Raw genomic sequence first — 13,137 nt, 5'->3', positions numbered from 1 at the left:
AAAAGGGCGTATTTTGAAAGCAAAAAACCTAATAACTTTTCTTGTGAATGAGATAGCGCTTTCCAGTATTCAGAGAAAACATGCATCTCAAAAAGACCTAAAAATTGTTTGAAGACCAAAATTTGATAGAATCAAAAATTAAAAAATTACATCGAAAAAACTATATTTTTTAGCGACACCCTAACTTGCTATATTAAATTCATCATACCGCGAAAAGTATGCAAGACAGAGACTAGCTTTCTTCGGCAAAGTTGTTTAGAATAAATGGATCTACAACTTCTATGAACTAAAAAGAGCCGTATCTTTATCAGCAAAAAAGTTAGATTTGCTATTTTTGATAAAAATGGAGCCACCCTAATTTTTATTTTCCAAAAAGAAGCGCCTTTTTAAACACAAAATATCTTTCAGATATATTATAAACCTAACAACAGCTGTTTTTGCACAAAAAATTAAATACCGCTAAATCAACGATCTGGACCACCGTGCAATGATTTTTACAGATGGCTGAAGATGAAAAATATTGAACTACCTGTTATTGTTTTTATCGATGGACATAAAAGCCACGTCAGCATTGAGTTAACAGAGTTCTGTACGGAAAAGAAGATAGTCTTGATATCTCTTTTTCCAAATTCGACAAGGTTCCTCCAACCCTTGGATAGTTTTTTTTGGACCATTGAAAAAAATTTGGTTTAAAATATTAAGAGAGTTCGTGGGAAATAAGAGTGATGCCCGGGTAAACAAAGCCAATTTCGGGACACTAATTAAAACAGCGATCGAAAGTTTCTCTAGTTCAAAAGAATGCCTTAAAAAAGGTTTCAAAGTGTGCGGAATTTGTCCCTGGAACTTGAGCGAGATCGATTTCAATAACCTTCCATCGAATGCTCCTGAGCCGGAGAGTAAAATACCTGATGAAAATACAACCGATATAAACGGAAATTTGAACCCTGTGCTACGAGAGGAAGCTGCCGGTTTTTACCTGCAGCAACTTAATTTCGTTGAAAAAAGATTAGAAGCGGAGGTACTATCTAGATTTAAAGAAAACTATCTCAAAGACTTTTGGTACGGCTGTCTGGAAGAGCTTGCTCTTTTCAATTTTTGGAAAATTATAAAGGACAAATCCGAGGGACTTATGTTCTCGGAGCCTCTTAATCAGTACGGAAGCGTTTCTTTGGATTTTACTCTCGACGACAGTGGCACTTGTATTCCAGTTCAAATAAACGAAAAATTAGTGATTGGTAGCTTTTTAGCATCAATAATTTGTAAGGTTTAATAAACTAAGCATATTTCTTACAGGTGATGAATCAAATATTGATGAATCTGACCTCAATGGTGAAACAAAAAATCACTCTGTTAAGGTAGAGGAAACAGGATCAAATATTCAATCTAATGATCCTTTCGATGATGTGTTCATTTGGCCTAGAGTAGATGACAAGCAAACTAATCGAAATAGAAAAGCTCAAGAACATGTTCCTTCTGTGGCCACAAGTACCAAATGGCTCGAATGGTACAACAAAAAGGATCACGCAAAGAAAGAACAGGAAAAGGCAAAACTAGCACGGACTGAACAGAAGAAAATGGAGAAACAAAAAAAATGCAAGAAACTCATATGAAAAAGTTGGCAAGAGAAAACAAGAAGACGAAGACGATAAAATCAAAGTAGAAAATCTAAGAAAAAATTGGCAAAGGCTGCCACTTTGAATGTGGATCAATTTGTATTTTTGTGTATTTTATTAAAATTAAAAAAGGGTGTTGCTACATAAATAAATTCATTAAACAAACATGTATTTCAACAATAGTACTATTTGCTTTAGGATCAACATTAACCCTATAGAATAGAATTCCTAAGCTTCGATTACTGTACCCAGCTTGGAAATTTAAGATGTAAAACATTCTTTTTTTACTTTTATAAGCGCTATGCTCTTAGGCAGCCGAAAGAGTTTCCAACCTGAAAAGATTTGACTGTCTCGGCAATCGTACTATTGCCTTCCAGCTTGGACTGCTGTGCTCTTACCGACGGATTTATGAGACCCCTAGTGTCAAAACACATGAATATTCAAAGCATTTAAAGAAACAAAAACTTTGAAAAAAGTTTGAGCAAAATATTACAGTAATGTATTATCGAAATTGTTTTAATGTCTTTATGATATCTTTGTCAAACCTTAAGTGTTTCTCTCGCCGTTATTCCCTCTTCAAAATAGTGTCTCCGTTTTTGAAACAAAACAAAAATGACGCCTGGCTCTTAATACTGGGATCTTTGGCCCATAATACTGGGAGAGTCAAAAAGTGGCCCATAATAGTGGGAATTGGATGAGCATATTTCGTGAATTTTGATTAAATAAGTTGTGTAAGAACGGAAATATATATTCAACATCAAACTTTAATGTATTAACTACAAATTAGTGAAAATACGAAGTTTTAATCTTTTTTTTCGATTTTTTATCGTTGAATCAATATTACAATTGCGCTTAGCTGGCCCATAATACTGGGATGACTGTATCTTTGAAAATTTGGTGATGGTAAAATGGAAAACAAAAAAGTTTTGAACGTTTTGGTATTTTAACATTTGTACTCTGAACTTTTTTTTGAGTGGTTTTTTCTAGCTACCCATCACAATGTTGAAAATTTATCACTAAGAGCATGATACCGATCTAACGCGCTGTTTTCGTACCATAATCGAACATTTTCATAGTGGCCCTGTTGAAATTGAATATGCGTAACACACCGGCAAACCCTGTTATTAGAAGGTTGTAAGACACACAAGGTAACTACTTTATACAGTACGTGTTTATATCAAGTAAATCCAGAATTAGAGAATCAGAAGCTGCGAGATTGCGCAGAGACAAGTTTTTCTATTGATCTTGCGGCTGAGACAGTCCACGCTACTTCTAAAATTATTGTTGATCGATTATTTCAGATTTCGGTGAATCATTGTTCAGTTGTTCCTTTTTGCAAATGTGTTCAAAAACACAACTTTTCAATCACTGTTTTAAAGTAGAAAAAACAATAGAAGCTGTTGATAATAATATATTCTAGCAGCTAACAGATGACGTTTTTTTTATACAATTCATCAATGATCTACAAGCAAACTTTCTATACCTACGCTTGGGCCTACTGTAGTAGAAAACGACCAGTAAAAAACTCGGTTGTGGAAGGTCGAAAAAAATGTTTTTCATAATTTTTTGCTTGATTAGAACAATAGGTTCGGTCCATAATGGGTTAACCACCTCGTGGTACGAGTAAATTTATTGAAGATCGGGCCTTGATACTGAGTTGTATGCTAACTGGGAAAGGTTTCCGTACGCGTCTTTCCTTCCACATTGGGGAACGTTAAAATAGCGTCTGATGCGGAGCGGACAGCTCTGCTATGAAACGCGGTGCTGCCAGCTCCTTCGCGAAACTAGGCATCGCGGCTTTAGTAAGACAGTATACTCGAACGGGCATGCATGGACATTCTAGCCAGAGAACTGCGAAATGTGAAGGTGTAAGTCCGATGATGGATCAACGTGAGTTCAAAGCGGTAGATAGTATAAAGGAAACGACTTTCAAATACCGCATCTACTAAATTGGCGGAAACGAAGTCGAACTAGGCGAAGGTTTGGTCATACAAGGGAAACAGATCAAGTGAGTCATAAGGTAAAGCCCCGTCATTGACCGCTTATGCGTCTTGAGAATCAAGTGCAGATTCTCCAATTACAGCCTGATAATGTATACGCACTGACAGACGACAAACCCGGTAACGTGAAGGAACAGTTCAAGGAGCTCCTCGATAACACATGTGGAGAGTAACCAAAACATTATATGAAGATCGTCACCGGGACGGAAACGCTTAGGTTGGACAGGAATGATGTAAGGTCCTCCCAAGATCCAAACGTCGACTGAGATCACCATATGCTCTTCGAGAAGAATACAGGCTTGAACGAACAGTAGAGGTACATTCGCGATACGATCAGCAACACAGCGCGAAAGGTGTTAAGGACGACCGCAGGAATCACATGCAACACGTGGTTCGATGCGGAATGTCGAGAGATGATGGACGAGATATACCACTTCCGTGCTCGATGGTGGGAGCAAATTATGTGACACGCCAAATAAGAGAGATGTATCGAAAGGCTAGATAGACCGAAAAGACACTCCACCAACGAAAGAAACGCGAGCACAGCGGATGATTTAAAAGGTTTTATAGGCATTAAAAGGTTTTATAAAGTGGTCAACGGAATCGGGAACTGGACCGTAAAGTGTAAATTGAAGTGTTCAAGTATTTTGGCTATTCTATCAGGTATATTTAAAGATGTATTTTGCATGTCGTAGACTATATTTAAGTGAATATTACGCTGTGGACAGCGTTTTTCACGAAACCATGTTTTTTAACTGGTGGTAAGTTTTTCTCAGCATCTACTGAACCGATCAGGCTGATTTTTTTAGCATGTAAGAATGGATTGTCAACTTGTAACATAGCCGTTTTTCGATGTCTGAATTTTTCAATGTTTTATGATTTTTTTAATAGTGATTTTCAATGAAAAAAAATATTTTTTTTATACAAATTGTCGCCATTTGAGCAATTTTTGGAATTTTCAAAAACGGCTATGTAACAAGTTGGATAATCCATTTTTACATGCTTTATAAAGTATTTAGCCAAATCGATTCGGTAGATGCTGAGAAAAACGTACCACATTAATTCATTATTTTTCGACCTTCCAACAGTATTCCTGGCGCCCTTCCACAGTATACTAGCCTTCTATGTTAGGCCACCGTAGCACGCAGAGGACCCCCTTCTTTCGTGGCAATCTCGTAGGATAAAAACTGTCAAATGTGCATCAAATGTCGAGGGTAACGTATAGGGAGATGCTGGAGGCAAACAGCCTGTCGATCACATCGATCGATTATCCAGCCTTCCGACTAACCCCGAACAGCTAAAAACTGTTCGTGATCTTGGACTGCATTGCGGACCATGAACCATCCGCCATCAGGCCCAAGTCCAGGAGCTGCCTCTTACAACTTGACTGCGCCGATAGCGGCACAGTCAGATGGCTGGAGACTACGGCGTCTTTTCTCAAACCGTGGGAGGGAATACACCTTCGTGTATTTCACATGCAGGACCTGCCAAAGGCACTACGATTCGTCGGATACTTTCAGGACAGTGTAGGCACCACGAACGAGAGAATTCTCCGTCTACTCCATAACCAGAACGAAGGTTTTTCCACACACGCATGGCGAGAATGCCATCGCAACGTCACTGGAAACATTGTCGAACTGATGGTGGAGCTGAACCAACAGTCTGCGAACCAAGTAGCGGCACAAAGCTTCCTGCTTATCTTTAAGTACGGCAAAGCACGCATGCGACAGGTTGGCAGAAAGTCTTCGAGCACAGGCGTGAAGGGCACTGCTGCAAAGACAGGAAAGGTACGTTCGGAGACTCCCTCAGGGAGTGCACCGCTACCATCTGCACGATGCAATCCAGCGACAGCGAAGAAAGTTCCGCTGAAAAATCGAAAGAGGAATAAGCGTGAGCATCTGAGCAGTCACAGCCCTCAGAGCCTGAATCCGCCAAAACGTGGAAGTCGTACTTCTGGCTCCAGCCGTTGGCTGCAACAGGATCCTGTTGCTAATGGTGCGCAGACAACCCAACCCAGCGTCACCGGTGATGGCAACCGTCCGCCAATCGGAACTCCACAAGTTCCGATGAAGGACGCGTCGTCCACTTAAAGTGAGCAGCATACGCTGCGTCCAGGTGAACCTCTACCATGCAAAGAACGCTTCTAGTGTTCTGCCAGAGGTTCACCAAAGATCAGCTATCCATCGCGCTGATCCAAGAACCATGGGTCCACGACACCAGGATCCAAGCGGTAAGTTGATCTATTGCAGCCAAGTGTCAAACCCTAGGACTGCAATTCTGTTGAACCGAAATACTAAATTTGTTCCCATTACAGATTTCATCCAATTTGGGTGCCATTGCGGTGGAATTCCAGACGACCAACGGCACTCAGAAAACCGTCGTTGCCTCCGTTTACTTCTCGGGCAACGTGGACGATATACCGCCAACCGAAGTTACAGCGCTGGTGCGGTCTCTTTCTCCATCTGAGTTCTGCTAGTGCAAATAGACTTGTGTGATATTTATACTGGCAGTGACATCTTTTCAGTGGTTCAAGTTCGTAGCCTTGTATGCGTAACAGAATATCGATACAAATATTGCAAATTTTAGTATCGATATAGTCAAGCATCAAGTTGCTGTGTATCGATCCAAAATATCGAAATATCGTTCCAAAAGTATTGACATTTTTGATACCGATACAATATCGCCCAATGCTAAAAACACTTGATTTTGTGCTGTGAATTAAACCGCAAGTGTACTCTACGTAGATATTACCTGTTTCATCTATTAGCACAGATGTAGGTGGAATCCACTTCGCAATAACGTGTCGATTTTCTACAGTCAGGGCTAGTAGCGAACTTATAGCAAATTTACAGTGACTTTAGTGACTTTTTTCATTAAAATAGTGACCAAATAGAGACTAAATAGTGACCAAATAAAAACCAAAAATATACAAAAGAGGGTTTTGAAATTTATTGTTGAACCACAAATGAATTAAATTTTATCTGAAATTTACGTCTTTAGAACATAGGATGTGCAATGATTTGTTCTCGTAGAAAAAAAGTCTACTAAAATCTGTATCATAATTTCACATTGAAATGGTTGTAATAACACCTTGTTCGATATATTCGAATACAAGTTTTCGAGTTATAAGTGTTAATGAAAGTACGTGAACGAATGTATGCACTCTCGAATACGATTTTTGGTCAGTGACTGCCCTTGCACAATATCACAGAACAGATATGCAACTTCGAACAAAACTCTGCTGCAAATCCTAGCCCACGCTTTCGCAATTTGTTTTTCGCCTTTCCATCCTACATTGATTTTACAGTGCATCGTTGAAACAGTTCGCTCCAATAGTTTGAACATGCAACAAACATCTATTCTTTATTTGCTTTAATGGCCAAACAAAGAGGTGATCATGAATCTATCACAATCAAGTTAAGACAAAACCGCATTCAAGAGATTTTTAAGCAGAAATTTAGTAACCATTCACAATTAACATGATTAGAAAAAATTAAACTAAAAATCTCTCAACCATTCAAACATTGCCTAACAAATTGTCTTGGATCGTACACCCCGCGACTGTTGAAACCGTTTTAACCAGTTAGTTTAATTACTGAAATATTTTCGTTGGAGTTGGAATCCGAATTTCTCGACTAACGGCAATAATATTTTTCTCGCACCGTTTATTAGACGTAACATTGCGAGTAGTGCATATCGCGCTATACACTGCACTGCTTGCGACATTAGGTACTATGTATAGAACGATTGTGGTTAGTCAAGATATTCAGTTTTCAACTCGGGCAGCAATGAACTTCATTCAAAAAAAATGTACAAAAAACCTTGCACGTATGCGGGTGGTACTGTACGATTATCATGAGAAGGCACCCTCGCTGTACCAGTACCGAAGAGAACAAAGAATTCTCTCGACGAAAGAACGGCGCGAGGTCGCACAGTTTTTTTGCTTTTGGTTTTGTATGAGGACAAGAGAGACCGAAATAATTCTTCACCACGAGCAGGTATGAATAAAATAAGTGTATTAAAATTTTGAGTGTAAAATGCATTCTCTCCACCGCTAGATGTCGATACTCAAATTGAAGAGATTTTGTCTCGTTTTTGGTTCTTTAGTTGAACAGATGTGACAATATTCAAACATCTCAAATCGTGTGAAGCTAGGCGAGATTTCGTTTATTAAACCATCGAAAAGTACAAGGAAACATTCTCTTTGGGGGATCGTTGAAAATTCTGTCGGCCACGATCTGCAAGGATGCCGCAAGTCGTAAAATTGTGACTGTTATGAAAAAGCGTGTCCGGCGAAATGATAACGTTCAGTTTGTAATTGCCACCCATCTGAGTATATCTATTGAATCGGTCCACAATATTTTGGCCAAACTTAATAAACTCAACTCAATAATTTTTTTTTTACAATATCTCCAACTAATAAAGCGGTTAAAGCAGTTATCCAGAAAATCTGGGAATCCGTGCCGCCTGTGACCGCTTCGAAAAGCGTTTGAAGTTGGTTAAGCTAACTAAGGGAGGGGTTTTTCAAAATATATTAAAAATAGCATTGTTCGTTCCGAAAATGCAAAAACAATACTAAGCCTGTTTGTCCCATCAATGATTTTCCACGCATATTTAACCCACTTGACATTTTCTAATCAAATTCGTCCAACTACACACTCGTTTGTTTGATCTGGAGCATGGGACAAATATGCGTAGAACGGGTTATCATTATGGAATTTCGAAATGGTATCTGGTAAACACCGGTAGGTTCGGATGATTGAAAGCAAAATCCTACGAATTGAGACCTAAACACGACTATGAACAATATAAGCTCGAAATTTTTGAATCCACTTCAACCAGGAGGAACAGTTGATTTGAGACAAGCAAATCGAACTACAAACGTAATTTCACGCACAACACTGGTTTAAGACGCGAGTTGCTTGTAGAATAAACCTTTACATTTCTTTGCAGCTCTTAGACAATTCGTTCGTAACTATTCTGCACTGTTCACTTCGATGAGAAATTTGAAAACATTGCCTGGCATGAAACTTCTATGATGGAAAAGATAACAAAAATGCCTTACAAACCGAACTGTCCAAATAGTCAGTAAATGAGAAGCAAGCTTATTTAAGTATGTTGCAATACAACAATAGTTAATTTATACATTTAAAGCAAAAAAGTGACTTTAGTGACCATTTTGTCGTAAAACAGTGACTTTAGTGACTTTTAAGCGTAAATAGTGACTTTTTAGTGACTAGGCTCAAAATAGTGACAAAGTCACTAAAAAGTGACTCGCTACTAGCCCTGTACAGTGTACGTAAATAGGTCTCCATATCTAGCGATACCAACCGTCCTGATTTAGAGACCCATATGTCCTGATTTATTTTTCATATTTTAGCATTTGTCCTGATTTTACTGAAAGATGGCGGACATTCAAAAAAGTAGTAAATTGTTCAGTACTTTAATCTTGACTCTGGGAAGAAACGAACTTATTTCGAACGATTTTTTTTTGTTGAATCTTGACGAGACAAATTGTCTAGTCGTTGAAACCGTTAAACGTTTTGGACAACTGTTGAGTTTATTCAAAAACAGCATATCAAGAAGACTGGCATCTCTGGATCGATCCTATACAAATGACAAGCGTCAAATTAAACAGCGCACTCCATCTATTGAAGGTGGAAGTTTGCAGCGCTGCGAAGACAGAGTGGGCGTATGTGGTGGTCCAACCTGTGCGATCGGCTTGCATTCACATCGCCAGCACACACACTAGCATGCGTCAGTTCCACTTTTACTCGAAAGACTGCGCTGCCAAAACTGTCGCTCAATCTCAGGCAGAGTTCCCAGTCTTCTTGATATGATGTTTTTGGTTTATTTCAAACAGTTTACTAGCGTTTCATTTTTTAGGTACACCCAACACAAACGGGAAACATTTTGTTACTTTGGTGCAACTTTTTATTACTTATTGCGTATTAGACCGCGCATTATACACAAAGAGTAATAACCAAAAAGTAACAAAAATTATGACGGCCACACGCTTGTATGTGTTTCTGCAGGAGAACATACAGCCAGGAACCGCAATGCATGTGTTAGTAAAACTTCACTCGTTGCATTTGAATTGATGCAACGATCAGGTTCATTTCTGTCTCCTTATTCACACATAATAAGAATCTCACCCGTCAACCTCAAATGTCTAATTAGAAACACCACTGTTTCGTTCCCCAGTGTTTACTTGAAATGAAAATATGCAATACCGTGAGCCCAGAGTTGCAAATGTTGTTCGGGATGGGCACGAGTTTTGTATCTTCAAACAGGTCCAAATGAGTTTCTATGAAGCACACTCATTGCGTGTTTTAGATAGTTTGCATAAAGGCAAATGTTTGTGTTTTTCTCTGACGCAGTTTACAAATCGTGACGTGATTCCAAGACGCATTTGAAGTCTTTGAAATCATCAACGTTTGCATACTGTATGACGGGAAAAAATGCTGCTTGGCAACTCTTGTCATATTATTTCTTTATTCCGTATACGTACAACAAACTAATACACGCACACCGGATGAATTGGAGATAGAAGGAACGGCTTGAATTGCGATGACTGTTTGTCTTGCCGTGAGCTAATGTACAGCTCTAAGTAGTGCTGTACATTAACCTGCGGCAGGGGGAGTCGCCCTCGCATCACATGTACAACATATGCGACGGTGTTGTTTCTTGACTGGAGATGGAAAGGGAGCATTTTTCGACAGAGAAAATTTTGCATGTGGTTGAAACGTCCATTAGGGGCCATCCACATACCACGTGGACAGTTTTTTAACGATTATAACACCCCCCCCCCCCCCGTGGACAACTGCCCATATAAATTCTAAAAATGTTCCATGGACCGTGGACCCCCCCCCCCCAGAGCTGTCCACGTCGTATGTGGATGGCCCCTTATTAGATAGTCGTACTCACGTAACACGTGCTAAATATGTGATGTTGTTACTTGACTGTGACTGTGATATGTTGTTACTTGACTGGAGATGAACTTTATTGCTTTTTAAGTAACAGATTTGTTACCTGAAGAGTCATTTCACGTCTCGCTAATTAAGTAATACGCAAAAACCTTGGGTGTGTCTACTAACGCCTAATAGATCAAAGTTGCAAAATTGAATCGTTCGAGAAATACGTTAAATATGAGTCTTCTGGCGTATTTTGAAGTGCAAATTACAAATTATTTAGTTATTGATACCTTAAGCCTGTAGTACACTCTTTGTCTAATGGTCAAATATTTGACCATCTGACATAATGGTCAAATTTATTTGACATCATGGTTGTTGTTTGCCCGTGTTTGCCCCATGTTAAAATTGGAGAGTGACAAACAATTATATTTGACCAAATTTTTATTTGTCAAAAAGTGCCAAATATTTGACGCTTGGTCAAAGAGCGTAATACAGACTTGAAAGAATAAAAATAGCTTAGATCAAATTTTTGCTGGAAAAAAATGTCTTGATTTTTAACTCCGATAAAATGGTAACCCTATCCATATTCTAAGATAGTGTGCGTAGAATTCATCTCTGTTTATTTCTTTTTTAGTCGAGATTCTTACAACTAACAAACAAATTTTACAGCTAACAAAGAAAAGTATTTCACTAACACTAATGCATCACACCAATACAGAATCGAATGAAGCACTCTATACATTTATACGTCACTGGCACTGGTACCCGATAAATGGATACTTTACCCTTTTCTTGTTTGGATTCGAACAAAATAACTAAATATTGACTGTAATTGTTAACAGCATTTCAGATGTTTTTAAGCGATTTCCGGAAAGTTATGCATATTATTTTTATTTTCTAAGTGATATTTAGTAATTTAGTACATTCAGTCTGCCCAAGATAAAATAAAGCAAACTGTAACGATAAAATGGTTATCCGATTCATGGCATAGAAATAATAGTTCGTTACCCTGCCAGTCCCTTGCTTTCCAGGGTTAAACAAATTTCACTATACTGTATGTATTATTGTCAGTGTACTTTACCTTTTCCATAAAGCAAATAGTGCATTGGTTCCCAGTAGTTAAACGTTTCATCACAATCTGTAATATGTAAATAAAACGCCGAAAACGCTCGTGCACATAACAATGAACTAAAGACAAGTAACCAAGAAGAGATCATTCTTAACGTGAACTGGTTAAAAATTAAGACTAAGAGCCGGTTCCAACGAACTATCAAAACATTCGACTAGTGATGGGAAACTTATCGATACTTATCGATAATATCGATAAATGCTGGTCATCGATATTATCGTTAATTTTTTGACGTTAACGATAATTATCGATATTATAAGGGTGAGCACAAGTCAATGCGGCTGGTTACTGGAGGAGACCCAAAAGAAGGAGACCTCACCTACCCTACCCCAGGAGTTGCTTTTGCCGCTAGGTATTTGTTGGTTGCTGCTATTCGACAAGATTTAGCATTGTTGGGGGTGGTGTGAAGTTTCGCCTCGGGTGTCACTGAGTTTCTGAGCAATAATGGTAACTAAAAAGGTATTTATAGTTTTTAGTTACCTAAGAACAGTTAGTACTGGAGAACTTTAAAAAAATATCCAAACTTTTCGCACCATCTCATAAAAAGCAATGATACGAAATTGTAATAAAATGCATTTTCTTTGGCTTGCCAACTCTTAAAATATGATGGACATGCATAGCGGCAGTCTATTGGTAATTCTCTGGTAATTGTTTAGTTTAACTTGGAACTGTTTAAGTTTAAAGTATCTGTTACCCAACAAACAATTTTTAGTTCCAAAAAAAAACCCAAATCAACGAAATTGTTGCGCCAAAAAAGTATCCTGATTTATACAGGGACAAAATAATTGAGATAAATAAAATTCTCTCGAATTTTAAATGGCCAGAACTTTACGAAAAATGAATCAATTTTGATAACCGGTTTCATTTCACTGGAAAACAGTATTATATTAGTATTACTTGGGTACTTGTTGTGACCAACCTACACCTAAAATGTTTCGGATTTCAAGAGTGTGTGTCAAAGTGTACATTTTTGCAACGCATAGAACGTTTTAGGCAGCTAAATTGTCTATCTAAAATACTTCCTTTGAAAAAATCAGAGATCACCGATAATTTCTAAAATCATTTTTTGTTTTTAAAATTATATTTTTTTTCAGAGTAGGAACTCATTTTTTCATATTTTTAAAGGAAAGTTCAGATAATTTTTACTAAGAAATATTGATTCATAAGGAAAAGGTTCAAAAACAGTTAGGTTTTCTTACGCGGGGGATACATGCCTCGTGAAAAAACCATGTTAATTCAGAAATCCGCTTGATAAACCGCTTTAATTCAAAAATTCACGTAAAATACCACATTAATTTGAAAATCTGCATAAATAACCTTTTAGAGAAAATCCGCGTGAAAATAGTCTGACCTTTTCAAATGTTAATCCAGATAAATTTTCAAACGCAAGTTTGCAGAGTAGCTTGATTTAATAAGACCTACACACCCACAATGTTCGATTGAATTCTGTTAGAGTGCTGTAAGCTCAAAGCAAATTAGTA

At 38.0% G+C, this 13,137-nt stretch overlaps 1 protein-coding gene across 4 annotated transcripts in view; it reads right to left on the bottom strand.

Moving 5' to 3' along the window:
- LOC129730221 (alpha-1,2-mannosyltransferase ALG9) overlaps positions 1-11,826 on the bottom strand; it is a 99,162-nt gene extending 87,336 nt beyond the window's left edge. For 3 of the 4 annotated variants that reach the window (XM_055689372.1, XM_055689374.1, XM_055689376.1), the window contains exon 1: positions 11,609-11,826. In XM_055689372.1, coding sequence (XP_055545347.1) covers positions 11,609-11,744 — 136 coding nt within the window. In that variant the 5' untranslated portion in view covers positions 11,745-11,826. The remainder of the gene's footprint in view (positions 1-11,608) is intronic. The other variant, XM_055689373.1, reaches the window with a different exon arrangement.
- Positions 11,827-13,137: the final 1,311 nt, after the last annotated feature.

This window comes from Wyeomyia smithii, chromosome 3 (assembly GCF_029784165.1).
Source record: "Wyeomyia smithii strain HCP4-BCI-WySm-NY-G18 chromosome 3, ASM2978416v1, whole genome shotgun sequence".
Lineage (NCBI taxonomy): Eukaryota > Metazoa > Arthropoda > Insecta > Diptera > Culicidae > Wyeomyia > Wyeomyia smithii.
The sequence above is the reverse complement of the archived record's forward strand: the minus strand, read 5'-3'. Positions and strand labels throughout refer to the sequence as shown.